Here is a 27,094-nt window from a genome sequence, read left to right as displayed (position 1 = left end):
ACCCCATGGCACCGCTCCATGCATCGATCTGCGTACTGGTCTCGGGCGCCTCATCCTAGCACTATCCCCGGCGGCTCGTGGTCCGTCTTCAACTGGAACACCAACACCATTGGCATTCGCACGCAGCGCGTGGAGTATGCCGACCAGTTGCGTCAGCCCCAAGTCGAGGTGGCTTTTGAGGAACTCATTTGCTATCTCCTGGACCTGGGGGCTGTACCCAATGCCCACGGCTGGAGACTGTTGAGGAATACTGGGCTCTGGACTCCTGTCGGATGTGCATTGATGCAGAGTCCTGATGGAACCCACAAAGCGCTGACCGTGGCCCCCTTGGACAATTCTGACGGGCATCTGAGCCTGGCCGTTAGCTGGTCGTCGCACTGGACGACGAGAGACCATACGTCGCTGCCACCATATTGGGTTCGCTTGCCAGCACCTTCTCCCGAGGCTCAGACACTGGCACCGATCGAAAACTCAACCGACACGAAAGACAGCCAAGATATCGAATCACAGGTCGATGAGAATCATATCCCTCCCTCTACCCCTGCTCCGAAGAAGGTTTCTTCCAGAACCATTATTTGCAAGATTGCTTCTCAGGGCCTCATAGCCGCCCAGCACGAGCTCGATCCGGAGTCGCCACCGTCATCACACTCCGACCCTGGCCCCGAGTCGCCGCTGGACAACCTTCCCATCGACCACCTCCGCCCAGCCACCACAGCGATCTGGTTTGCGAGCGCGGCAACAGCCTACGGCACCTCCGCTCGCACCCTGCTCTGGTCTCATCGCATCCCGGAGACTCTCCTATCCTTCGTCCGCCGTGCGTCCATTCCCTGTGGCGTTCTCGAGTTGATCTCTCTCGTCGATCCCTCGGCAACACCTGAGTGGGGAACTCTCAGCGCCGATGATTCCGAGGCGCGACGTGTGGAGCTCATGATGCGGCGCATGAGGGAGCAGAGAGGCCACATGGAGAAGGAGGCTCGCATGAGCGTCGCGGAGAGGCAGCAGGCCATCAAGGCGCGGATGGAGCGCGAGAACCTCCAGAGACTCGACGATTGTGTGTTTTCCTCTCCTTTTCCCTCCACTATTCTTTTGGACGCACTGGGCGAACGGAGCAAACTGACATGGATCCACCCTAGTCCGCGACAAGATGCACGCGGATCTGCAGAGAAAAGAAGCTCGTCTGCTCGAAGCGCTGCAATCGCCCAAGTGGACGCCCGCGCAACTGGCGCCCCACGCCCTGCGCTGGCTCAAGGAGAACTCGGCGTGGGGGAGCATCTTCTCCTCCGTGGCGGTGCCTGAAGTCCCAGTTTCCTGGTCGCTGAAGCCGGTGCTGGGTCCGCTGCTCCACACCATTGTGCTCAATGATGAGCTTTCTTCTCGGCTCGTCGCGGCGCTCGAATCATGGAAGGCATGGTCTGAGAATGGAGGCATGCGCCGCACGGACATTGATGCGCTGATGAAGGATGCCGATGGCGATAAGGAGGCCTTTGCGCTCGCAAGCCTGGTCGCCGCGGGTATTGGCGAGGCCACGTCTGGAGATGGTATCACTGGAGCGAGGGCTGGGGATGCTGTGGGGGCTGACATGCAAGAGTGTCTCGGAATGTGGCCAAAAATTAGGCTGGGATGAAAGCAAGTCGACGGCGTGGCGAGCGGGAGCGTTCCCTTTTAGTTCCAATTTATGTTTTCGTTATCATTATACTCAAGCATCGTAGTAATAAAACATTGAGAGATGGTCTGCACGATGACTGTAGCCTTTTGAGACGGTGTTGCAGCCTGTGCATGCTTCGGTTTTCCTTGTACAGGTCGTGATGAGATCCTGCACATCATACCAGCATACCATTGGTAAGGGCCCAAAACGCCTGTTACCATATTCGCGTCCAGTCTTCTGTCCACACTTTGCTTCGAGAGGTGTATCATGACAGTCAAGAAAATTGAAGTCGCCAGTAGAGATGACCAGCCCAGGTACACGCAATTACACACGAGCAGGGAGGCCGCAGAAGAAGTTCCTCTCCCCGGATCACAGTTCTGCGTCAGGAGCTTCACATGAACTCACAAAGCTCAGCAATCGCGTCTGCCGGCTTCTTCTGTCGACAGTATACCGCAAGAGTCCACGTTTCATAATGTGAGGGTTCAACGAGATTCCTAGAACCATCCTGTCTGGTTTGCGTTGTTGTTTTGTTGTATAGCACAAGAAGCCCCGCTAAGGTAAGCCACGGATGGCTCCATTGAGTTGAAGTCGGCCGGGATGCGACCGGAGTATTGGCCATGAGGCCCTTGCCCAGAAGTGTATTGGTACTCTGGGGAATATTGAGTATCGACATTACGGTCCTCCAGCGGAGAATAATAAGCTGGTGTTCCTGGATTCATTGTTGCCCGGTATGTTTGGCTTGGTCCACGCCTGCTCTGCTGTCTCATCCTTTGAATGTGTGCGAGCGGCATGCCGTCCATGGAGATATCCGTCAAGGTCGAGCGATTTAAACAATTATGAGGCACTTCTTCAGTCAAATCTCGTTCAACACCGACCTGTTCTGGGAAACTCGATGCAGAAGATGCCGGAGATGGGGGGAACGTGTAAGACAACGGCGGGAGCGTTTCATGTCTCACTGAACAGACGGTTTCGACCTGCGTTTCTCTGGTAAAAGACTCCCTGTAAGCGTGTCAGCGGCAGGTCTAAGAAAACAGAATGACGGAACAGTTAGACACAAAAGCGCGACCGAACCAGATACGTACAATGGTGTGTTTCTGTTGCAGTTCAGCTCGTCAATCTCTTGCCTGGATAGCTCGGCGTCCTCCCAGAAGTTGCGTGAGCGTTCAACCCCACTGTTGTTGCTCAAACTTCTAGTTGGTGTTATGCTCTGTCCAGCCATGAAGCGAAAGGGAGGGTTTGGCGGGCTCTCCGGCTGGTAGCTTTCAAGCTTCTCGGCGCTAGCCTTTTGGTTCTTGTTCTTGGTGAGAGTATATTTCCCGATACCCCATCTTTTGAATCTTCCTCGGTAAGCTCGTTTCCTGCAAGGTGTAGTTTCAGCATTCCATCCACAACAGAACATGTTTGTTGAATAAAATTGAAGGGCTGGCTTACGATGCTTTGAATTGCCACTTCGTCTCCATGATTATCATCACCTCGTCAAGCGTCTTTCTGTCATCTTTGTAGAGCTTGGTGATCTCGCCCTGATACTTGTCCCATGGTTTGCCCATCATACAAGCCTACCCGTCTTCTCGCTTTGAAGCCCAGCGAGTCGAAGTCGAAAGAAAAGGTTTCGAAGGCGGAAAGTCTGAGATGGTGCAGCTATGTCCTCAGAACATCATGCTACAAACGTAGGCGTAGAATCATATCAGACGAAAGAAAAGCCATGTTACAAGAGAACCTATCGCGGTCGAAGCCCCGCCTTATAGGTATGCTAATGGTGCACTGCCCACACAAGGCTACGAGCGACACCAAGGCTGGGCTATCCCACGTCTAGCGAGGCAGCCAAGCATGCCGGAGGCGGGCGTAAAGGATGCAAGCCAGCACCAGCCGCTCGATGTAGTCCGCGCACAAGGCAGCCAAGGTGACGAACCGATGACCCATAGCTGGTACTTTCGGTGTCAACGAAAGAGGGGAATAAGAAGGCCCTCCCTCGCCATCTGAGGGTCCATTTTTCGATAACCTATGCCCAGAACGCACCAGAGCCTGCATGCCCCCAAGTTCTTTCGCCGAGGAAACGCAGCCGATCTCGTCTATTGGCTCAGGTCTCGTTGGAAAACGCCGTGCAGACGTCCACCTCGAGTAATGGCAAGGCAGCCAGCGAGCCATCTCACCTCTCGCCCAGCTCAGGGCTCGCTCCCTGCAAGCAGGGCGGCCGACAAGATGCCAACACACCCATTTCCTCCTCTTCTTCCCTCCATCCCAAGGTCATTTAAAAGTCTTGTGTAACGCCATTGTATTCGATGCCCACCTCGGGGGTTCGTCGTCAGCTGAAGGCCCTCGCCGTGTCGAATTGGAAGTTGCAAAGTAGTTTCTGGTCCGCGCGCCCAATTCTATGCACCAATTGGAACCATCTCATCGGCAGGTGTTTGACCTTGGTGAGCGCCTTGTCGTTATCTCTAGCAAGGCAGAATGGCAATTCCTTTCCAAACTGGCTGCCTGCTGTACACTGCGACCGCACGACTTCGATGCAAGATCGCACGGCCCGACACCGGCTTGCAAGGCATCACTCCCAATAGTTTGCCTGGCCTTGGGTCGTCACACTGCAGACTTTCGGTCAGTGACTCGAGACATCGCAGCTGCGGTTCCGACGACATGGACAGCCAGAGTCCCCCCACAGCATGCCGTCAAATCGCGGCATCATGGATCAGCAGGCCTAGAATCGGCGATGAAGATCCCCAACATGGCAATCTTCTACTTCCCTCAGCAGTTCTGAGACATGTCGCCGGCGACGTGGCCTTCGGTAAGCAACGATTGCTCGATGCGACTCGCCTCACGATGTCGACAACGGCTTTGATGACAGGGAACAAGGGCTCAGGTGGGAAGGGGTTTGTCATTGGCGTACACACCGTTCCATAAGTGTGGGTTTGTGGTTCATCCTGATCAAATATCTGTCACCTACCACATACCGGTACGGCCTTACAAGTGATGCTGATCCCGGCTAACAGCCGAACGCACCGGGCCGGCAATAAGCCAAAAAATAACATAAAATGTCAAACAAGTCGCAAAAGCTGCGATACAGCATTGGACAGAAACTTGTTGTATTTCATGGTTTTGGTTGTATTATTTACCAGCAACTTCATTACCTAGCTCGTCTGTCAACCCCGCTCCCAACATGAACTCCTCGCGGAGAGACAAGGCGAAGAGAACGACGCCGCGCTCAGCGTAAAAAAGTAAAGCACGTATTACATTTCAATAGGTGGTGTCGAGGTCCATCGTAGTGGATGGTCTGCCCGCCTCACTTTGCGCCTTGCTCTAGGCCGCATCTAGAGAAGGCGTTCAGGCGAACCGGGCGGCCGATCCGCCTCATTTATAACAGAGCCTCAACTTCCTAGAAAGCAGGGGGGGCAGCTCCAGCCTTCTCAGGAGCCGGTGCTGCGGCTGGTGCCGCTTGAGCAGGAGCAGCCTGAGCAGGGGCAGCCTGCACAGGAGGCTTCTCGTCCGGTGCCGCCAGTACTCCCGACTGTTGTGCTTCGTGGCCTGCAACGGGCGAAGCGGGACCCGGCGGCGTGACGGCAGCAAACTTGGCATCCTGATCCACGACGGGCGACGACGGTGAAGTCGGCTCTGCGGGTCCGGTAGCGCCGGCAACGCCCCTGATAATGTCGAACCAACGCTGCGCGTCGGAGGGAGTGTGGGCCTTGAAAGCCAACTCGGCAGTGCCGGTCAGCTTGGCGCTCATGCCGCCACTGCGATCCTTGCCCTTGACGTTGAACTTTTCGCCAGAAGGAGCGCCAATGATGGCGTCGGGCAAGTAGATCGACAGTTCGGGCTTGGGGTCGACGCGAGCATTGTCCGAGTCCTTGAACTCGTGGAGGAACTTGGAAGGTGTGACAACGTAGTAGCCGGTCGTATAGCCCCACGACAGCTTGTTACGCGACTTGCGCTCAAGCGATCCCTCGATGAGGGGCTTGGTGGCTGGGTGGGACATGTTGGGGAACTGAATGTCGTCAACGGAGCGGGCGGGGTCGTTGGGGTTGATAAGGCGGTCAGCGGAGCGGGTGGTGAAGCCGCGCCACTCGAAATCGGGCACGACGGATTGAATGGACTGCAGCATGTCGTAGTGCAGGGCGCGCGTCTTCTCGCCCTGGCCGCCGGCGAGGAGGTTGAAGGACTCCATGGCCTGCTGAATGACCCTGGACTATGTGTGCCTCAAAGGCTTGCGAGTTGTTCTGGACAGCAAGTAGGTCATTGCGGTTGTGTTCTCCTCAATAACCTGCTTATGGAGGCGGTGCAGAACACCACGGTTGACAACGTAGGGATCGTCAGAGCCGTGGATCTTGCCACCAGAGGACTCGTAGGATGCGGTCTGTTGACCGAGAAGCTCAATGTGCTTCTGAGTGTTGTTGCGGGCCTTCTCGACTTCCTTGGCCGTCTTCTCAACACCGCTGGTCAACTCTTTGCTCTTGGCCTTGATCTCCTTGTGTAGACGGTCAAGAACAGGCAGGACAGAGCCCTTGATCGACTTCTCGGTCTCAATGTTGGTGTTGATCAGGGCCTGGGTGTTGGAGCGCATGTTTTCGAAGTAGCCGGCGATTCCGCCGAGAGACTGATCGAAGTGGTGGCCCTCCTTAAGAGGGTTCGAGATGGTCTTCAGAGCGCGCTCATACTCCTTAGCCTGAGCGCGGTGAATCTTCTCAATCGCGCCCATGTAGTCCTCGAGATAACCAACAGCATGCTTCCATGCCTGAAGGCGCTCGCTTAGAAGGCCAGCGGTCTGTAGTTTGGTAGTTAGCCTTGGCGTCGAAGAGGCAGCTTTTGAGCGGCAAGGGGAGGGCGTACGCTGGTGGGATCAGTGTCGGAGAAGGCACCATCGTTGGTGCTTGCGGTGGTCAGGCCAGTGGCCGCCCTCGATGGCAGCTCAGTCGGAGTAGCGCTCATGATGTCGGATTTGACGTGGTGTTGATCGAGTGCAGTAGGTGAGTCGCAGGTGAGGGAGGAACGCCGTTCTTTCCGGGTCAGCAAATGCGACGAAGAAATCCGGCAACGACGGCCAAGCAAAGACAACCCAACGAGGAGGAGAGGTAGGCATCCAGGGTCTTGAAGCTCATCTCCCAAGCCCCCCCGTCCCACCTCTTGGCCTCGCTCTTTGAGGCAAGGCGGTGACCTGATCCATCTACGGGCGCACCAAATACGACTGGTCCACAACAGCTCGGGCGCCCGGGCCAACAACCCCTCTCTCCCCTTTGGTGGTGCCTGCCCCCATCTTCCCTGCGCTGATCCCTAATGAAGAAGGGGTGGGTTCGAGTCGACAGGTACTTACAGAATAGGCTCGTAGGCGAGAAATATACAAGTGCTGATGAGGAATTACGATTAATAGGCGGTACGTGTCGAAAGGAGGCTGTCTGATTGCAGTCGATTTCAAAAGACCAGACGATGTCGAAACTCTGTTCCTCCCGCTCGACGACAGAGGGGCAGACCAACGGCTACTTAAATTGCTCGCGCCTGAACCCTGGATGACGTCAACAAGTCCCTCCATTACCCCCCGACTCTCCCTTCCTCATGCCCATGGCCAGCGCTAACAGCAGATCGTCCCAGGTGAACCATGCCAACCCATGTCGCGACACCACCAGAACCCTCAGCTGTACAAGCTTTGTGATCTGTGTGGCTTGCTCTAGCCTCCAGCTTTGGTCGACTCGTCCGCAGGTTTTGCCCCGGACCACCAATGCCCCGGTGGCCAAAGAACGGGGTCGCCGCGACGGCCCTTGCTCTGCTGGGACTCTTCCCACGATGGCTGCCCTGAAAAGCGACGATCACGCCACGACGATGGGGTCCAACAATGCATGCAGGGCACAAAGTGTGTGGCTTAGACATGACATTCAGTTCCTAACTCAGGGGATCTCCCTCACGAATATGTCAGAGGGAGAAAGAAAAAAAAGAAGGAGAGAGAGAACGAGAGAGTGAGCGAAGGGCAAGGCGTGCAACGTATACAGGAACGCCAAAACCTGTCGCTGCTAATAGGAACGGTGGAACGACCTAGTCAGAGTTGACCGTAAACACACCACACCGCTCTTCCCAGAGCCGCTTCGCAGCAACGACATCCTCGCTGTGATGGAGCACCATCGAGTTAGTCATTACCCAGGCGTGTGCCGCCATCCCCCGCCTCGGAGAGTTGCTCAATCCCGGACGCGCCGTATCATCGCTGGTAATCAGTGTCCAGTCCGCCAGCTCGTTCGTCACCGTCCGAAACAGTCTCGCCATGTCGCCGCCCTCGCGGGGGCTGTTCGCCTGCAGCCAAACGTTGTACAGATCTCGTGCAAAGTACGCATACAGATCCACCGCCGTCTGGGGACAATCCAGCTGCTCCGTGACGGGCCCGTTGCTGAACGCCCAGATGATGTCTGTCAGCGCCGTCAAGGCTCCCTGGCCGTACGGGCTCACGTCTGTGAGCTCGAGGTGGTTCGTCTTGGTGAAGGACTCCTCACGGAAGAGGTCCAGGATCCGCGAAATCGGCTGCCATGCCTGATGCACAGCGCGGGCGTTGTGGGGATTCGCGCGGCAGGCCTCGCGAGCCGCCAGGCTCTTCCTGAGAAGAGTATCGATTCTGGACCATTCCGCTGCGTCGAGATGAGGAATCATGGTCACTTTGGGGGGAAACAACGTCGCCCTTCACATTGGAAATAATCTTGAGTGAAGTTGTCACTAGGTAATGAGGGAGCAAGCTGATGGATGCTCTGGAGCTAATACAGCATCGACGATGAAGCCTGATTGCATCCCGTGTCAGCAGCAGACCCTGATCCTCATGAAAGCTACCTCTCGTCAGCAAGGCTCTCAGGCTCCAGAGTTACACACATTCAATGAAGCCCAAGTAATGCTGGCAAGCACCCATTGGCCCGAAGAGATGCATGCCACCAGCTGGTTACCCGACGGCTCCCTTCGTTGCCTCTTAACGACAGTGAGCATGACCTGCGACTCCACGAGATACGCCATGTCATGCAATCCGTCCCATGCATGTGACATTTGCGCGTACCCCACTCCATCGACCTGACAATCCACGCTTCATGACTAATGAGTCAGTGTGCCTGACGAAATGGGGACCAGCAATCGCGCATGGCGATTATCTCATTGCGACGTTTCATGACCACGGCAGTTCTCGCCGCATAGGCTTGTACCAAGGATACACGCATTCGGCTTGACCCGATCGTTTCAAGATACAATCGCACCGGGCCCCTGTCCACCATCATGAGACGAACCTGTCCACATCTGCCCACCAGGACTTCAAGTACATCCCCGCTATACAATAGCGGTCTGTTCGATTTGCGCAGCACGTGAAGAGGGACTTTGATCAAGGAAATAAGCTTCGTTGGTATCTTCGCCCTCAAGGCATTCTTGCTAATACAGTATATCGCTCGTGAATCCAAAGAACCCGGCAGTCTTCTTCGTCTGGATATTTCTGAAAACCCGCGCCCATGCCCAGCGGGTCCTGTCATATGGGAAAGAAAGCAAACGCCTCACGGCCTCATCTACTTGGCTGCTCTAAAATCACCGATACAACTGGGTCCCACGCATCTCCCAAACGCCGTAGCCATGCAATGCCAATTATCGTTGCTGTTGATCCGAAGTGGTAGAAAAGCGAGAAAATAAGAATCGTCGCGAGTGGTGATGACCCAAACGGGCAAGAAACTGAGTTGAGAGAACTACGACGAGACGTAGTATTTAGACGACACGATCCCGGGCCTGCATCAAATGAAGGCGTCGGTCGTCAACACCGGCCTGCTGCAGGATGCTATTCATGCTCGTCGATCGGTTCCACGGATGAATATGCCTCTCAGTCAGCGGTGGTGTTCCAGGCGCTGTGCGTGAGCCGGCAGGTACTGATTCGTGGATCACGTCCAGGGGGTCGACTTCAGGGCGGTCGCTCGGCATAGGTGTCGAAGGTGCGCTCATGGCCGTCAGGTAATCGGGTAGCACCTCACCGCGGCTCGCTGCTCGCGAGCGTGCTGGCGTCTTCAGCGCCGTAGTATAGCTGGGCACCTTGCTGAGGGTCGCCACGTCGAGGCTCTCTACATGCTCGGGCGAGTTGCGGCCCGAAGGACGAGGCGAGTCGTTGCTGTTGCCACCATTGCGCTCATCCTCGGCGCTATTATGGCGTGTAAGGGCCGCAGAGGCAGGCTGCGAAGGGTGGCGCGTCGGTGGGTTTGACCAAGCGCTGATCACGTCGGTAGGTTGCATCCGCTCGGAAGGATCCAGAGAAACATTTTGCAGACGCGAAGTGAGGGCAGCGGGTGCCACCCCGTGGGCGCTTGTCATGCCGAGAGAGTGGAGGTTATCAGAGGAACCGGCGCGGGATTGTGCGTAGAAAGGTGAGCTGAATCCAGATTGGATGCCAGGTGTCTGGAAACCAGCTCCAGTGTCGACGTCTTCGAACAGTTGGTCGAGGATGTGTTCGCCGTAGCCAGGAGGCGCGATGGTTGTGTGGTCAGACTCGGGAGGGGTCGAACCGACGGCAGAGTCGAGAAGTACGCCGTGTTCGTCGAGGGGCATGTTTGGGGAGATGAAAATGGAAACGGGAAGAGTCGCCCGAAGCTGTTCAATCGTCAGCACATTGTAGTCGCGATTGCGCGCTCGTCAGACTTACTTCTGAGACGTGGCCGTCGGGGTTCTTGAGAGCGACGACAAGCTTGAGCTTGTGCCTGATCTTAATGCCGTGGTGATTGACGTCTTGCACACACTGCTTCAGTCGCTTGGGCAGGTTCAGTTTCTTGTTGACCGTCCATCCCTCCTGGCCCGTGTCGCCGATCATGTCCTGCCAGTTGTCTTCTGCTGTGACTCCGAAACTCCACGAGGACACCTCGCGTTCTGTCCGATGATCCCTCGAGGGGGTGCCTGGCGTGCTCATCTCGCGAATCTCCACCATCTTGATCGTAATGTCGCCCATTTCGAGGCCCTTTAGCAGAGGCGTGAATCGCATTTCCAGCGGGACTGTCGCGCCAAAGACAACGGCCTTTTGCGGGATGATGATGGAGTAATCGACCTTGTTGGGCCAGATGTTCTCGACGCTTATGGCGTGTAGGAACTCGAGCGCCGAAGGCTCCAGTGTGCGAACAATGCGCAGGGGCTTGTACGCATGCAGGTCGTGAGCGAGCTTGCCGCGAGCTACGGTCGCCTTGAGACGGTAAGTGATGCTGGCTTCAGGAATTCCCTCGACACTCTCGGGAGTCTCGCCGGAGAGGTCGAGTTTGAAAGGCCATTCGTAGTTGCCGGCCTCGAGAACTTTCTTCTCGCCGTTCTGGCTCTTCACGAACGGCGCCCAACGGCGGCGGAGGAGCTCGGTATGCCTGTCGACCTTGTGGCTCGACATGCTGGAGGTAGGGGTGCGGGACTGGTCCCACGAAAAGCGTAGGTCACCAGTGAATCGGAGGTGTACATCCTCAATTTTGAGAGGGGCTGACAGGCACAGAACAACAGAGCCCTTGAGAGTCTGGCCGGCTGACTCGTGCTCTGAACCGCGAAAGACGATAAAGTCGTTGTCGAGACTGGAGGGGGCACGCAATGTCAGTCGGCGGGCCTTCGGCGAAGAAGTACTAAGACCGAGGGCGATCGGCCAATCTGTTGGTCACATACCGAATGTCAAACAAGGTGACACTACTCCTGCCGCTGGCGACAGTCGAGAAAGACTTAAATGACGGCATCGTGATAGCTCTACTCTTTGGTGAAGAGTGAGAGCAAGAATGCGACTGGTAGGGGATCGTTAGGTAAGAGAGGGAAACCAAACCCGCTGGGTGGGCAGAAGAAGGAGGGCGTAGTGTATTTATTGCTCTGGATCTTGGGAGTTCGTCCGGCCCAGGGCAAGCGTCAGAGCAGGAGCCAGGCAGGGGAGGCCAGGCGGGAATACCGCCGTTCTGTACCGTGACAAGATTGTCGGCTTCATAGTTCCAAAACCCACACCCTCACCCCCCCTCCTGCCACTGACGCGGTGGAGCAAGGTGTCGAGCCTAGCGCAAGGGCATCAATCAAAAGTTCAGGGTCGCTCGTTCCCGGCGAGTGACATACAGTGAAGGACAAGGAGGAGCAATGCCCGAACTGAGGCAGACAGGGGTGGGTAGTGGCAGGTGCGAAGGGTGGGGTGGAAGGGGGGGGGCAGGGGGGGGGTCTCTGTCGTGGAGTGGGGAGGGGGTGCACATCAGGTACAGCGGCTTGGCGGTAGGCTTAGGTACTGTACCTGCCCTACGGTCCTGGCTAGACTTCGCAGATAAAGAGTCATGAAAAGACAAAACCCCGATGCGATGCCGAACAGGAGCGTTTGCTCTGGTTGGCCCTTTCTTTTGTGCTGGTTCATGTCTGTTGGTGAGATGTGATGGCTGTGCTCATGGCCAGGAGGACAAGCCAAAAACAGCGCATCATTGTGGCAGAAGTAAGGAGATCTGTCCGCCAAGCTCCAAGAACGAAAACGAGGTCTAAAAAAAAAAAAAGAGGGCAATGCAAGCAGAGGCATTCACTTCAGGCACAGGTACAAGTACATGTACACAGACGAATCGCGAATGTGACATATGTACTTTGCCGCCATTCGGCTTTTCCCTTTTCCCTTTTCCTGGATTTTATCCAGCTGTGTACTCACGGAGCGCGGATCCGCGCCCGCATCTTGTTGGCGCATCAATTGAAAAAGACAGATGCTCCTCCGAATTGCACTCCAGCCCTCCTACCATGTAAGTGCGACATATCGGTGCAGGGTTGACCTGATCAACACATTGAATGGGCTGAGTTGACTGCGCATCTGCGGCGACTGAGCCTGCCCGAATGCTGATCAGGTACCCATGGAGAGACGAAGCCATTGGGCCCTTTCAAAGTTTCCACGTCGAGTAGTGACGAAACGAGGAACCAGCTGTGTGCTATACGGGCCAACAAACCAGTCGTTAACAAAGGCTGATACCTGTGGTATCGGCGTTACCATCAGAAACGCCCGTCCGGCTGCTGAGCCGACGGCAGCGCCGGCTGACTTTGGCTTCTTTGCTGTTTGTTCCTCTACACATCCGTGTGCAAGCATCAATCAATGAGGCACGTCCCAGGGGCGAGGGGCTGTGTCCGCCCTGCATGCCTCGTCAATTGGACCTCCTGCAGGAGTGGCCATGAAGCGAAGGGGACGAGGCGAGCCCAATCTATTCAGCTCATGTACATGGTACACGTACATCGCCTGCTGGCCTGGCCCGTGACGCGGTCTTGAGGCGGTTCCATCCCTAGGTAGGGTGGATAGCCATCAATACAGAGTTCATGGAACCCTACAGTAGGAGTTGAATGGGCGTCCATTCCATCGATCATCAACTTCTGGCGCGATTAATCCGCCTAAAAGAACCAGCGCCAGCGACGAGGGCGGGTCCGGCGCCAGGGCCACTGTAACCACATCCCTCACCTCCAACAGGATGATCGCCAAGCTTACGCCTCAGGTGGAGTCCAGCACCCACCGTAAGGGTAAGGTAGCTATCTTCAGAACCCGCTCTGCCCTGTTCTTCCACCAACCTCACTGCAGCAATGGCGATGGAGAGGGGCTGAAGCCTTCACGATGGCCGGTCTGGCTCGCAAGGCGCAGGCGTCACGCCAGTCTGGAGTCTGACAATCCAACTGAACGAACACTAACAAACGCGCGTAGGTTTCCACCTTATGTTTCGGTTTGCTCACGATTGTTGGAGAAACACGTCACATTTGTCAATAGCTGGTCAGAACGAGACGTTTCGCTGGCAAGCAAAGTGTCCATATCTTGGCTTCCTCTTCTGTCACGCAATTCAACCACCGCAAGCCACGAAGCCCCTCCTCGCCCGACTTGTACACGCGGCCAACCACGACAGTCGTGTTGCGCCTCAGTCCGAGGCCGACCTTCCAGCTGCCCGTTTCGCCATCGTGAGCGCCGCCCTGCGGGCCGCCATCCCCATCCACCCTCAACGACCATTGGAAAGTACCCCCAAATGCCCCCAAAACCCCCACGGACGCATGCGTGTCCAGCCAGGCCAGCCAGCATTGTGCGAAGAGAACACGCAACAGACGCTGTCCCTTGCGGCGCAACCCTGAAGCGGTCACGGCTATGTTGCTCGTGGCCCCAAGCCCGTGTCGAGTTGAGACATCATGGCAGCGCCACGGTTGACGATGCTTCTTTGAAACAGAAAAGTGACCCGACGGCCTATCCGCCTACAGATCATGTAAGAACCCCCCCCCCCCCCTCCCCCCCAAGTCTCGATGGTCCACGACCAGTGGCATCTGCAGCCCGACCAAGGGTGCATCGCGCGTGCGCGCGTGCCAAGCTTCTGGGCCGTCCAAACCAACCCACATCATCTGAGGATGAGATATTGAGGCCAGCCGGGAATAATGAGATCTCGCCCGGTCGACGTCCTTACGATCCTCCGAACCTCACCTGAATGGCAGCATGGAATGGAGCCCAGGGGTTTCACGATCGGACGTCCTTCTGCGAGACCCCTGGCGTACAAGAGAAGAAAAAACATCAACAGCATCGGTGAAATGCAGGCCGACCCCTCAGCCCCTCCAATCGCACCCTTTTGTCGCGAGCACATGCTCTCTCCAGTGACATTCACATCTCGTCTCGCTCAGCTTCGCAATTGCAATCGGAACGACATCTCGTTGTGGCGGCCCAGCATTCAGAGGCTCAATCGTGTGGCGTCTTCATTGGAGGTGAAGCCACAATCTCCGATGCAGCGCGATTCATACATGTACGTCAGGGCAACTTGGACTTGGTCAATACGGCGGCACAGGCAAACTCGTCGCAATGACGCCTTCGAATCCTAAAATTCTTGCACCGTCGCCCGTTCTAAAGCCTGCTTCAGCCATCCAAAACGGCCAGAGGGAGATAACGACACGCGCTAGCTGGCGATCCGAAAACCGGTCTCGCGCCGGACCCGGTATTTTCTTCCACACCCGGCTTATCTTCGCCTTCTTCATGCCTTTGCTCGTCGGTCCAGTTGAACCCCCCTGGAGCCATGTCCGGTTTGATCCAAGCTGCCTTCAAACCTTGCTCATGTTCAGTCTTGCTCCGGCAGTTTCGCCTCTTGCAGCCGTGCCTCCCAATGCTGCAGCCACCCGAGGCCCACGGCACCTGCACACAACGCAGCATCGAACTGGCTCTTCCCGAAGCCTTCTCGACGCACTCTGGAAGCTCGGAGCATAGTCGTGCCATCCCTGAGTCGATATCTTTCGAATACCGACGGCATTCCGGTACGGCGCTTGGCATGTAGGCACTGGTGGCGCCATGCGGCTGCAACCATGACGCGCCGAGGCTCCAGCATATCGCGATTTTTCACCGTCATGCCAATGACGGTTTCCAAGACACCCAGCGCAGAGGTCTACGGGCGGGTCGAATGGGTCGCAGGTACATGTAATCAATGCATGTATGGATGGGTTCCTGACCCTCCCGACTGCCGCACCTGGGACCCGCAGCAAGACGGGCTCCCTTGTCTGCGTCTGCCTTGAATAGCAAAAAGCCTGGGCCTCAAGGGTGCGTGCTGGCGCCTGTCGAAGCTTGAGGCTCGGATCATCGATAGCTTTTGTGGCTTGAGCTCGTCGTCACAGCACAGCGGACTGCAACCTCATTCATCTTGACGTGATCCACCTGAGATAGCACCGCCTGGCCAGAGACTTTCCGCCCAAGCTTGTCCCTTGGATATGACACAATCTGCCTAGAACACCAAGCCTTTCCAAGCGAGCTTTTGGTTCTCGCACCAGTAGGGTCGTCTTACGGATTCACATGTTTGTTGGTTGCCGGGCAAGCCTGGGTCTCTTTTTTTGAGGAATATCGGGTCCCCTTGACTCACCACCCCGGCCACTACTGGTAATCACCTCAACAAGTTACCTCTCGCCGTGCTTGTGCGTGTACATCCACGTGTGCTTCTCAGCACAACCGCGCACGACACCATCGACGCCTGCGCCCGCCCACCCCCTTTCGCTGTCCAAACGGCACTTATCTGCAAGCTAAGCCGGTAACAAACCGCGCAAAAATTCCTTCCACTCTCTTTTTCTTCGTGTAATGCCTGTAGCGGTGTGAAGCCAAGACTACTCAAGTGGGACATATCCGGCAACCTTATCGTTTCGACGACCGATTTTTCTGATCGGGCCGTCGTTGTCAGGCTTGTCAGGCACTATGCGTGCACCCACCATGTGCGCCTCACACCTTTCATATCACACACACAGGTGAACCCACCCTTGTGGCACACTCAGCCCTGTCAGTGACGGTCCGAGAAGTGAGCTTGCTGCAGGGCCCCCCTCAGCTTAGGAGGGTGGGTCACACCTGCCGGAGCCTAAGGAAAAGAGCCTCAAATCTTCCATCCTCGAACCCCCTCCCTGCCTAAGATACTACCTCTATCTTCCAATAGATCACCACGACAAAGGGGTGGTATTAACGAACGCGGCGGGACACAAGCTGCCACTGAACCCCCACACACCCCTTCGCGTCCATCCCTCCCTCCTCGTGGTTCCCGCTTTCGAAACGAGCGTCGTACCCACGTGGATCTCCCGGCCCATTGCCGGGACCGCGAGAGGATAACCTTCCCTCGCTCTGCTTGGGATTCTCGAGGATCTAGGGCCAGTTGTGTTCAAGGGCGATACATCCTCCCGCAGCTGGCAAGGGGCGGGGCAGAGCAGAGCGTGTGGGCTTCGACTCTTCCCCCTTGCCGCGTGAGTAGATGACATGGCTGAGGTGCCGGGGGTGACAGCAAGTCCACCTTGGGCGCTGATCAGGGTCTGGCTCGCGGTGCTCTCGGTGTTTGGGAGCGAACGTGAGTCTTGGGTGTGCACCTCTATATGTACATGGTACATGTAAGTTGTGGTGAGGCTCTGTGGAGCCACGGTTGCGTAATCAATCCGCAATCATCTTTCACCTTTTACTTCGGACGACATGACGAGCAGTTGATTCTTCTGAAACCGAGCTACTTCCCGCTGTTAAACACAAAAGATAAAGTTTACGACGATTGGAAAGTTAGATTCCGTACCTTACTCTGCATGACGTGGACATGGCAGTGAGTCTGGGCAACCCGGGTCCATCGTTCTTTGTTGCAATGTACGATATAGCTGTTGATCTGATCTTGCCCCCTCAAGCAACGCAAGCCGGCGAGTTTTGTACCTCTACTTGAGCCTTTCACCTTGTATCATGATTATGTGTAAACAAACGAAACAGTCCACATTACTAAAGTTATGGATTATTCCTATTTGACCTATATAAATATCTGGCATATACCCCGTTGTCACTCATGGCTTCCAGCCCTGTTTCTCGCCTTTGTCTACTGTCATGTTGAGATTGTTCATTAAGTAGGGTATGCATGCCCCTCTGATCCTGGCATGTGAAGGCATTTGACCCTCGGGCCACATTGGTCCAGCCTTCTCTAGCCGCTGCGGTTTGCCTTGACAAACCTGCTCTTCATCCACATCCCTTGAGCATTTTGCAGTTACTTCGTTATGATCACCGTAAATCACCGGCAGCAATTCTTCATTTTCTGATTCTGCAAGTCTTGTCTTTCATGCCTGTAGGTGATGCTTGTTTCGAAAAGAGACTGTAGACTAGTAGGTAGATTTTGACATGTTTGGGGGGGGTTTCTTGGCTTCGCCATGAAAGGATTGCGTACTTCCTACATAAGTCGGCCAAAGGATTCATCTTATGCGAGGCAAATACGCACATGTTGCTCTTTGTCACTGGGTACGAACACCGCGCCATATCCTGGAAATCCTTGCAAAACTTGTCGACAGCGAGAACCATTGCAACAACAGAGCAGGCGTGCGAGGAGTATCAACCTTTGAGGGCAGCTTGTCACGCATGAACTTCTTCGCTCTCTCAGGTCGTTTGAGCTCAGCGAGGGGTATTCGGCTAGAGCAAATGTCGTAGATGCATGATGCCAGCGTGAACTGCTCTGTGCCGGCCCAGGACGGGGGACTTTGAACCGCGGACTGAGCTTGCAGGAAGGCTTGTTAGCCTCAATGAGCTAAAAGTCGAATGACCATTTGAACGCAATCTTGTCATCAATCGAGATAAACCATCCTGCGACACCCATTGAGAATGATGCAGCACAGATAAGGGATAGGAGCCATGTCCGCGAAATGGTATACATGTCGATATGATCTCCAAAAGAGGTTTATGGAAGAGACGCGGCATACTCAGCCATAGTAACTGAACCCAAGCAAAACTTACGAAAAGGCATTACCTACCTGCCAACTAACCTGGCTTTGCCGATAATCACTGGGAGGAGCAGTAGCTATCTCGGTTGGTTTTTGGAAAGAGAGAAGGGAGTGATGTTGGATTTCAGTAGATACACAAACCGGCCGAATTAGCGTTGGTAAACCATGAAATCGCTTCAAGCATCTCTGATAATTGACGAGACGACCGGCTTCAAGTTGCGTTCGGGGTACGAAAACAATATTATGCCACATCATGATAGTCATGAGGTGAAGTTCGTCCACGGAGCATCCTGACTAGCCCCGACTGCTCGTGCAAGTCGGGTAGGAGCGTAGAGAATGCGTGTATAAGCCGCGCACCCATCCATATTGAGGCTCACCTGCTGTATGGCAGCTCGGACTCGACTAGAGGATCCTCTCATTTTCTCAACGCCGAAACCGCAGGAATAATATGATCTTAAATACAATCACTAAAAAGGGCTGCTCGGCGAAAGTAACCAGCTTCTCTAAAGGACATTCCGGCACCTCTGGTGGTTGGTGATCATTTGACCCATCGCCACGGATCAGTTGGACTTCTGCAATGAAACTTGCTGCTTAAAGCCCCCTAGAGTAGCAGGTACCTATTTGACATGGACGTGAACTTATATCAACGTACTATCACCTCAGCGAAAAGTCGTGGAAGAGAATAGATTTAGAACTAAAACCGCCTTGATACTCCTGCGTGTTTGCGAGATGACGGTCGACCGGTGTTGTATGTTATAGTAACCTAGGTTTATGCACTTTGACAGGTTAACCAAAAACAACGGTCATTTGTCTTGCATTAATCTTGATATTTTTAGCTTTTTGAGCCTTTGAATACAATTTCGTTCTTAGAAAAACGGTGGATCTGAAGAGGAAGCTGAGTGCGTTGCAAGGCTTTCCAGACCTCACCAGCTATGCTTGAAGCTTTGTTAGCACATTCGCATACATTATTCAAGATCCGCACAAAAGTAAAGGCTCATGCAGACCTGTTGTAGCTGCGCCCTCTCATGCAGCTTAGGATTTGGGACTTTCGCCCAGTGATCGATACTTGGCGGCGGCGTCAAGTATGTTTGGCTATGCATCATGGTTGCTTGATTCAAACATGGCAGCCGCGTGATTTTCGTCCGAAAGCAGCTCCATGAGGAGTGAGTTCTGTCCTCGCAGTGTGCAGCTACTCGTGAAGAGCTGCGAAGCGGCTAATGTTAGCGAGGATGGTTGATGTCGTTCTGACCGCCACGACATTTCGCACTCAAAGGCCAAATCTGGGATATACTCGAAGGACCTTGCATTGAATGCAGCGTCCTGTTGCTACGCAGAATGAGTGAATGTTTTTATTCGTCACCATGGCGTAGCACTTACGCAAGCTGTTAACAGTACCGCAGCAACAAGGAACGAGGAGCAAAACTGGTGGCGATGGTGAACGAGATCATCGAGAAAGAGGTTTTCGTCAAACATTGCAGAAAATGGGTGGTGCCATTGTATGTATGCCGTCAACATGGCGGCAGCGAAGATATTGCTCATCGGGACGTTGGTCCAGTATGTGACGTCCAAGTCGGTCAAGCGAGGATCGCAATGGAGCATGGCATTTACCTCGGCGTGAGGGGCGTCGCGTATCACGTCCACTATTTGTGTATTTACTTGTGGAGGATGTATCTGCGGTGACTTTGAGTCAACTGCGGTAGAGCTTTTCTGCGTGATGCTGGTTTCACATGAAGACAAATCGGGTGAGGATGGCGAGGCCGCTTGAATATTCAAAGAACCGCCGAGTGGATCAGGACATGTCGATAAATAAGGACTTCTCAGATCGAAGTCGGATTCAAGGTCAAGGTATGTAGATGGTGCCAATTTCTGAGGCACAGCCAACAGTGAGGGTGAGGGTGTACGGGGGCTGAGGGAGGGCAAGCCGGCGCTGTCGGACATGGAACGCAGACAACGGAGCGATTCGACGGCCTCGTCCTCTGGCAAGGCTCTTAGGCGTTTCACGAGTTCTTCATGATGCCGGAGCTTGCACTGCAAAGCTTCAATCTCGGTCTCGTATTCCTCGACTTTCTGCTTGCTGGATCGATATGTGCACTGCGCATGTCTTCTCACACAAGCAGTGCATGCCGGCCGGAAGCCGTCACACTAGAATTTGTCAGTGCCGCCGGAACCACGGCCAGCGAGTCATGCGAGGCAGGTAGGAGGGCACTGACGGCACTCTTTTTGGTGCGACATCGTTCGCAAGCGACGTCGATAGCCTTGCGCCTCTTCCTCGGACTGGGACTGTTCCCAACATCATCACAGGGCTCCTCATGGCGAACTGAGCAGCACGGTGACGACAGCGGTAAGATTGGTCTGAGAGGCGGAGCCATGTCTTCATTCAGTGTACGACATACCTCTTCTGAAGCAATTCAGGATGATGATTAGCTACGGAGCATACTCCGGGGAGGACTGAAGTACAGCGTAAAGCATGTCACGCGCGCGTAGGCGATGTCATCAAGCGACCTCGATTACCCCACCTCTGCGCACAAGCCACGACATGGACCGACGGCACGCGCCGGTCCAAGCCATTGTGGCTGAATAGGGCAGACGCCTGGGCTGCTGAAGCTGCACTTCAGCTCGCTACCTCCCTTGCACTGATAACCTGCGCCAGATCCCGAGTCCATCTACTGAACACAACTTCACCTCTTTTCGTGCTGTCCTGCCTAAGTTTTCACCCATCTTCTCCATGTCCCCATCAACTGAACCCTCAGCCCGCCTCGATGCCAGTCGACAACGCGCACCCGACTCGAGTCAGACGAGCCTGTGATGGGTGCCGGTTGAGGAAGGTTAAATGCGACGGAGCCCAGCCATGTGCCAACTGCGAGACTCATGGCATTCGGTGCGTTGGCGCAACTCATGAGCCAGAGAGACGCAAAAATCCCATCCGGGGTAGACTTGTTGCGAAAGCTCGGGGCGAAATCACGGGAGAACCATCCCCTCCACAAGCACAGCTTCCAGTCACCGTCTACGGAAGCCAGCTTTCACCTGGCCAAACCGTCCTTCTTGGATCCTCGTCTGGTCCTCCGCCACCTAAAGAGTTCTTTCGAAACCTTCTTCCGCAATTCGAACAGATCATTTACCCCTTCAACCCCGCAGTCTCCCCGGCCGACATTTTCGCCGCCATCGATGCCATGGACGAGAGCTTTGAAGACGCTGCCTTGGTTTATGCTTTCGGAGCTACGACTGCCTTCCTCACAGAGACCTCGGCCACCATGCACGGCGATGCTGCTTCGCAAATGAACGAACTTCTTCAATACAGCCTGGAGGCTCACAGGCGCGTCGACCTTGGCCCAGACTCATTCATACGGCTTGATGAGACCCCTCTCATCACCAACAAGCGGATCATGACGTGTATCTATCTTGAGATTGCCATGATGCCTCTCAAGTTCTACGATCGCAGCTTCGGCCATCTTCGAGAAGCCATCACCATGATCCAGGTCGTCCAGACACGCCAGCGTAGCGCAGAGACACTCCGGGGAGCCGACTTGATCATGTTTCAGAGACTCTACTGGGAGGCCTACATTCATGAAAGGTTCCTGACCATTGCATCAGGCTTTCCCAGCATCCTTCCTCCCCTCAACTCTGGTGTCCCAATGCGGGATCCAATCATTGCAGCGCACATTCAAATTGGCTTTGATCGAATCATTGAGCTCTTCACCATTCTCGACGACGTTTTCTTGTCGAATTGGGATGGTAGAGAAGATAGGGCCATGCAAATCACAGTCGACTGGATCGAAAGCAAACAGGTGCAACTTGACCAGCATGAGATAAATGCCGCAGAATCCGAGCGCGAACTTCGCTTCAGCGGCCACGATGGCTTCACAGAGCTACAGCACGCCGATCTGTTCATCACAAGGCTCTGGATACGGACGCTGCTCTGGCAGCTCGCCCTGTCCAAGGGGTTCTTACGCTTGGCTCCCGCCCATACCCACGAGGGTCTCTCATTACAATTCCCCGCTCTACGCCTGACAACACAGCTTCGGAGCCTCGTCAGCCGCCTGGACAGCATTGCTAGCATCAGCACACAGGGCAGCGGTATCCTCCAGAAACTGTTTGAGATCACCAGCACCATTGCCGACGTTCTGGCCGTGTCTGTGAACCAGCCGAGCATGGAGAGCCACATTGAAGATTTCCTTTACATAGCCCGCTTTCTCATCAACTTTGAGCGGATGCGCGACAAGCACAGGGTCTATTTGCAGGAGAAGATGGACACGCTTCGAGGGTCGTATCCCGGACTGCCGTTTTCACCAGTCCCCTTGGGTGCTTTGTCGCAGGCTTCGTCGCCAATGGACCAGCTATGACCAAGATGCGCTGCTATCTACGAGTGTGACGCTTTTCATGACTGGTGTGAGACTTTTGACAGACAACTGCACTCTAGGATTGCATGTTGAAAAAGACCATGCTAATGCTAATACTCCATGCCATGCATCCGCCGGTGAACGCTTCACTCCGACAGACAGGCGACTGCTCTACCGTCTAGTTGATATCCCCACACACATATTTACAAACAAGATGTCCACTATTTACAGATGAGGCTGTCCGATTTCGGGCACCTGTCCCTGCGTGCCGGCCATGTCCTCCCACAGCTGGACCGAATCAAACACGCTGTGTGACCCTTCGTCATCGAGGAACCAGCTGATGCCCGCGCACGAATCGTCGCAGTAGACTGTTGTGGTCAATGCAAAGCGATCGTTGGCAAAGACCTCGAGCACATCTCCATCACGGAAGATGCGCAAGCGAAGCTTCTCCAGCTTCTCCGTCCCGTTTTCAAGCGAGTACAGAAGTGTAAAGGGCGCATCGAGAAGCGACTTGTCGACGTCCGCCTCGGTGTTGGAGAGACTCTTGTCAACGACAATCTGCTCAGTCTGGGGGGTGAAGTACACAGTCGTCCTCTGCAGGCCGTCGGGGCTTTGGCATATGTTAAAACCGACGCGCCTCTGCCTGGGGTCGACTGTGATCACGGCGTCGAGCTCCCAGCTCTGGTTGCGGGTCCGCTCTCGCAGGATGCCGGCAGCGCTCGTCCGGCCCAGAGATGACCACTCTGCCGGACGGGAGGGGCGCAGTGTTCGGAGGTCGTCCATGGGCTTGATTCCCAACGTCTTCACGGTCTTTCCGCCCGAGCCGCTCTCCAGAATCTTGAAAGAACGAATGTCCTCGATTGGCGATTGCAGGCCCCTGGTCACATTGTGTGTCGTGGAGAGGAACAGTTCTCGTGGCAAGGACAAGAAGCCCGTCCAGCCCCTTGCTTTGCAACGGCTCATTGGCAGGCCATCCTCTCGAACCCAGCCGATGGTGATCCTCTTTTGCGTCTCAGGATGAACATAGGAGTTGGGCGCGTACAGGCTGCCGTGATCCAGAACACCGTCAAACTCGTGCCGCAGACGTGGGCCGGCCGCAGTCTGCTCTACCGAACCGGAGAACCACGATGACCACTGGCCAAGGGGCTCTTCGTCGCCCTCCTTGTACCTGGGCTTGACGCCTCCCTCGGTACCCATGAGAAGAAAATCTTGCTCGTGGGCACCATCTGCAGGCTGAGAAAGTTGACACATTCCCAGTTGACGCCGAAATTGCCCGTCCAGGAGCCGGGGGCGCGGAACCCGGCCGTCAGGTCAGCGAGGGGACCGAGATATTTCCACTCCGTGAGGTTGTCAGGAGGGATGGCGTACAAGAACACCGTGGGGCCCTTGCCGGAGACGCCGCCGGACAAGAAGCCGTAGAGGCTCTTCTCGCCGCGAATGAGGTCGAGCGCAGGCCACTCGGCGAGGAACGGGTCGCGAAAGCCGGTGACTTCGACGTCCTCGGGCTCGCCCACGAGGATGGGGTTGAGCTCGCTCTTCTGCCACGTCTTGCCAGCATCTGTGGAAGTAGCGAGCGACACGCCCTCCGAGTTGCGTATGTGCTTCAACGTCCAGTGGATGGGCAGGGCGGCAATGGACGAGTAGACGACGGTGAGCTGGTCCTTCTCGCCGTGAGGTCCGGTGGGCCAGAAGCAGCCAGTGAAGATGCCCTCCTTGTCATAGGGCTCACTAGGTTTGAGAGCGGGCTCGCCCGAGGGAGCATGTGTCCAACGCAAACCATCTTGGCTCGTTGCATGACCCCAAGACATGTTGCCCCACTCACAGCCATACGGATTCCCTAACATAGTGTTAAAACAGAGATCATAAGTGCCACGAAGATGTGCAATGTTGCTCTATTCTTACATTGATAAAAGATGTGATAGGTTTTTGTGATGGGGTTGTAACCTGGGCCGCACGGATCGTTCATCCAGCCGCGAGCCTTCAAATGGTATGAGGGTGCATGGTGCTTCAGAGGCAGACGTGCCTGTGTGGACGCCTCGTGAGCGGTGGTGCGTGTCGTGACAAGACTCATGATGTGTTGCTCAGAGCATGTGTTGCTCAGAGCATGTGTTGCTCAGAGCAGGCCAAAATTCAAAGAACAAGAAACGTGCCTACGATGGCTGCTGAAAGGGATGGCGAGAGGGGAAGAAAAGATGGCTTGCTTGGTGGCGGTTGAAGTAGGCATGAACAAGACGTGATCTACATTGTCAGCTGAATTCTTAACCATCACATCGGATCAGATCATGGTGCTAGTTCCATAACAGCTTCCCCACGGGACGCATGGCTGCAGGTCAGAGAGCTATGCAATTCAGCGAGACAGTCGGGGTGAGCGAGCATTTCCCCGGCCCCAAACAGGCTGTCTGGTGACCCAGACCAGGGGTGCTGGGCCAGCAAGGTTCCGCATTAGCGTCCCGGCATTGGGAATCTCATTCTGTTTTTTGGTTGTTGTCGGACCGACAAGTCGGCCCCCTGAGATGCCCACAGGCGGCTCAACACACCAGGCATGATCCATCACGCACAGAAGCTTGTCGGTCCGACAAGCTCTCTGAGGCTGGGCCTCAAGCGAACAACGCGTGGAGCGCGCATTTCCCCATTGGGCTAAGCAGGTGTTCTAGATGGTCAAGGTGGTCTGGGGTAACCAGCCAAACTTGACTCGTCAATCCAATCCTTTTCCTTTCTTTCCCCTGGGGAAGGCGAAAGTCTCGTCTGGGGTAAGTCTCTTCGCGTCATGGCCCCGTGGGAGAACCCTGTCCATCTGATGTCTCCTTTCCGTTAAGCTGGAAATCTCCAAACCTTGCACCTTCGACCCCATCTTTCCCTCACAACCATCCCGCAGTCACACGAGACATGTCCAAGTTCCGAGATCTATAAGACCTCCAGTCGTCCCCCGCACAATGGACACTGCTTTGCCTCAGCAGAACACCACTCACTCCTCACTCGACTCCTCATCTTCATCCATCACTCCAGAGGCGAGAACAACTGACAACATGACCTCCGACTCCAAGATCGAGGCTGCGGTCGAGAACCTCCCTCATGGAGGCGACGTCAAGCACCATGAGCAGGCTCGCGACGATGCCCGCAACGCCACTTCGCGTGAGCACAATCTGACTCTCAAGGACTCGTTCAAGCTTTACCCCAAGGCGATCCTGTTCAGCTTGATCTTCAGTACTGCCATTATCATGGAGGGCTACGATCTATCTCTCATGGGGGCGTTCTACGGATACGACGCGTGAGTTGCCTTGTCCTGGTATCTGTTGATGATGCAATTTCGCCGTCGTTTTGCGGCCGCATGTGGTCAAGAGTGTTCACATGCTGACCGGCCACAGTTTCCAGGAAAAGTTTGGCAATGAGTCAGATGGCAAGGGTGGCAAAGTCATCTCGGCCAACTGGCAAACCTACACCCAAGTTGGTGGTCAATGTGGTCAGATCATTGGTCTCTACATCAATGGATACCTTAGTGATGCACTCGGCTACAAGAAGACCATGTTCATTTCGCAGGGATTGCTTTGTGCTGTAAGTTGAGGTCCTGGGACTCATGGCCTCATCCCAAGATGGTTGAAGCCGATAATGAGTCCGCACAACATACTAACGACGTCACAACTAGCTTCTCTTCATTCCCTTCTTCGCTCAGAACCTGGACACTCTTCTCGCCGGCCAGATCGTCCTTGGTATCCCTTGGGGTATCTTCCAGACCTTGACCCTCGCCTACGCTTCTGATATTGCTCCCGTCGTTCTTCGCCCGTACCTCACCGCATACGTCAATCTTTGCTGGGTCATCGGCCAATTGATTGCCGCCGGTATTCTCCGTGGTCTTTTCTCCATGCAGGGCCAGTGGGCGTACCGTATTCCCTTTGCTCTGCAGTGGGCGTGGCCTCCTTTCATCATCCTCGGCACCATCTTCGCTCCCGAGTCTCCCTGGTGGCTCGTCCGCCAAGGCCGTTTCGACGACGCTAAGCGTGCCATTATGAGCCTTGTTTCGCCCAAGTCCGGTGTCGACTTCAACGTGGACGACCAACTCGAGATGATCAAGGCGACGAACGAACTTGAGGAGGAGCACTCCGCCGGCATGAACTACTGGCACGCCTTCCAGAGGTCTGATCTCAGGCGCACGGAGATTGCTTCCATCTCGTACACTGCGCAGAACCTTTGCGGTAGCGCCATGATGGGATACTCGATCCAGTTCTACGAGCGCGCCGGCCTCTCGGCGGAGAACTCCTTCACCTTCAACCTGATCCAGTACGCCGTCGGTGCCATCGGTGTCGTTCTCTCTTGGGTCCTGATGACGAGATTCGGCCGTCGCACAATGTACCTCGGCGGAATGGGCTCCCTCCTAGTCGTTCTCGTGATTATTGGTGGTCTTGGATTTGCTCCGGCTTCCATGTCTGGCCCGTCGTGGGCTATTGGCAGCCTCCTGATTTTCTGTAAGCCACCCCCGTGTCAGCCACCCGACCATGCCAGCTTACTGACTGTGATCATAGACACTTTCATGTATGATATGACTGTTGGCCCTCTTTGCTACACGCTTGTGGCCGAGCTCCCCTCGACCCGTCTCAAGGCCAAGACCATCGTCCTGGCCCGCAACTTCAACAACATGGCAGGCGTAAGTTTCATCCTCGTCCAATATTGTCGCGAGACCAAATCACTGACATGACACAGCTCGTCAACAACGTCCTCATGCCCCGCATGCTCGGCGTCAACTCCTGGAACTGGGGTGCCAAGACCGGTCTCTTCTGGGCCGGCCTCGTCGTCCTCATCCTCGTCTGGGCCTACTTCCGCCTTCCCGAGACCCAGGGCCGCACCTATGGTGAGCTGGACATCCTGTTCGAGCAGGAGGTCAGCGCTCGCAAGTTTGGCAGCACGCGCGTCGACCAGTTCGCCGAGGACGAGGCCGTCATCAAGGAGTAGAGGACGGAACGGCCCTTTCAGCCCTGATCCG

At 55.3% G+C, this 27,094-nt stretch overlaps 9 protein-coding genes across 9 annotated transcripts; 3 read left to right on the top strand and 6 right to left on the bottom strand.

Moving 5' to 3' along the window:
• Positions 1 to 18: 18 nt before the first annotated feature.
• VDAG_05558 (uncharacterized protein) lies at positions 19 to 1,624 on the top strand (the record flags this gene model as incomplete). Its single annotated transcript, XM_009652453.1, has 2 exons — positions 19 to 1,051; positions 1,134 to 1,624. 2 exons carry the CDS (start codon positions 19 to 21, stop codon positions 1,622 to 1,624), a joined length of 1,524 nt encoding a protein of 507 aa, XP_009650748.1.
• Positions 1,625 to 2,139: 515 nt separating this feature from the next.
• VDAG_05557 (uncharacterized protein) lies at positions 2,140 to 3,318 on the bottom strand (the record flags this gene model as incomplete). The annotated part of the gene is made up of 3 exons (XM_009652452.1): positions 3,077 to 3,318; positions 2,728 to 3,003; positions 2,140 to 2,644 (listed from the first exon to the last, which is right to left on the bottom strand). Exons 1-3 carry the CDS (start codon positions 3,193 to 3,195, stop codon positions 2,140 to 2,142), a joined length of 900 nt encoding a protein of 299 aa, XP_009650747.1. The 5' UTR covers positions 3,196 to 3,318.
• A 1,694-nt stretch (positions 3,319 to 5,012) lies between these two features.
• On the bottom strand, positions 5,013 to 6,562 carry VDAG_05556 (PH domain-containing protein; the record flags this gene model as incomplete). Its single annotated transcript, XM_009652451.1, has 3 exons — positions 5,013 to 5,822; positions 5,898 to 6,398; positions 6,464 to 6,562. The coding sequence occupies 3 exons, from the start codon at positions 6,560 to 6,562 to the stop codon at positions 5,013 to 5,015; spliced, it is 1,410 nt and encodes a 469-aa protein (XP_009650746.1).
• A 1,095-nt stretch (positions 6,563 to 7,657) lies between these two features.
• On the bottom strand, positions 7,658 to 8,260 carry VDAG_05555 (uncharacterized protein; the record flags this gene model as incomplete). Its single annotated transcript, XM_009652450.1, has 1 exon — positions 7,658 to 8,260. One exon carries the CDS (start codon positions 8,258 to 8,260, stop codon positions 7,658 to 7,660), a length of 603 nt encoding a protein of 200 aa, XP_009650745.1.
• A 704-nt stretch (positions 8,261 to 8,964) lies between these two features.
• On the bottom strand, positions 8,965 to 11,313 carry VDAG_05554 (arrestin domain-containing protein; the record flags this gene model as incomplete). Its single annotated transcript, XM_009652449.1, has 3 exons — positions 8,965 to 10,207; positions 10,260 to 11,157; positions 11,246 to 11,313. 3 exons carry the CDS (start codon positions 11,311 to 11,313, stop codon positions 9,338 to 9,340), a joined length of 1,836 nt encoding a protein of 611 aa, XP_009650744.1. The 3' UTR covers positions 8,965 to 9,337.
• Positions 11,314 to 18,599: 7,286 nt separating this feature from the next.
• Positions 18,600 to 20,151, bottom strand: VDAG_05553 (uncharacterized protein; the record flags this gene model as incomplete). The annotated part of the gene is made up of 4 exons (XM_009652448.1): positions 18,600 to 18,717; positions 18,787 to 19,108; positions 19,160 to 19,886; positions 19,970 to 20,151. The coding sequence occupies 3 exons, from the start codon at positions 20,149 to 20,151 to the stop codon at positions 18,875 to 18,877; spliced, it is 1,143 nt and encodes a 380-aa protein (XP_009650743.1). The 3' UTR covers positions 18,600 to 18,717; positions 18,787 to 18,874.
• A 356-nt stretch (positions 20,152 to 20,507) lies between these two features.
• On the top strand, positions 20,508 to 22,437 carry VDAG_05552 (uncharacterized protein). The gene has a single exon (XM_009652447.1). The coding sequence runs from the start codon at positions 20,542 to 20,544 to the stop codon at positions 22,120 to 22,122; it is 1,581 nt and encodes a 526-aa protein (XP_009650742.1). The 5' UTR covers positions 20,508 to 20,541; the 3' UTR covers positions 22,123 to 22,437.
• VDAG_05551 (glycosyl hydrolases family 32 superfamily) lies at positions 22,345 to 24,353 on the bottom strand (the record flags this gene model as incomplete). Its single annotated transcript, XM_009652446.1, has 3 exons — positions 24,022 to 24,353; positions 23,313 to 23,956; positions 22,345 to 23,253 (listed from the first exon to the last, which is right to left on the bottom strand). The coding sequence occupies exons 1-3, from the start codon at positions 24,188 to 24,190 to the stop codon at positions 22,345 to 22,347; spliced, it is 1,722 nt and encodes a 573-aa protein (XP_009650741.1). The 5' UTR covers positions 24,191 to 24,353.
• A 747-nt stretch (positions 24,354 to 25,100) lies between these two features.
• On the top strand, positions 25,101 to 27,063 carry VDAG_05550 (general alpha-glucoside permease; the record flags this gene model as incomplete). Its single annotated transcript, XM_009652445.1, has 5 exons — positions 25,101 to 25,387; positions 25,485 to 25,671; positions 25,763 to 26,579; positions 26,637 to 26,758; positions 26,815 to 27,063. The coding sequence occupies exons 1-5, from the start codon at positions 25,146 to 25,148 to the stop codon at positions 27,061 to 27,063; spliced, it is 1,617 nt and encodes a 538-aa protein (XP_009650740.1). The 5' UTR covers positions 25,101 to 25,145.
• Between the last annotated feature and the right edge of the window lie 31 nt (positions 27,064 to 27,094).

This window comes from Verticillium dahliae, genomic scaffold, assembly GCF_000150675.1.
Source record: "Verticillium dahliae VdLs.17 supercont1.10 genomic scaffold, whole genome shotgun sequence".
Lineage (NCBI taxonomy): Eukaryota > Fungi > Ascomycota > Sordariomycetes > Glomerellales > Plectosphaerellaceae > Verticillium > Verticillium dahliae.
The sequence above is the reverse complement of the archived record's forward strand: the minus strand, read 5'-3'. Positions and strand labels throughout refer to the sequence as shown.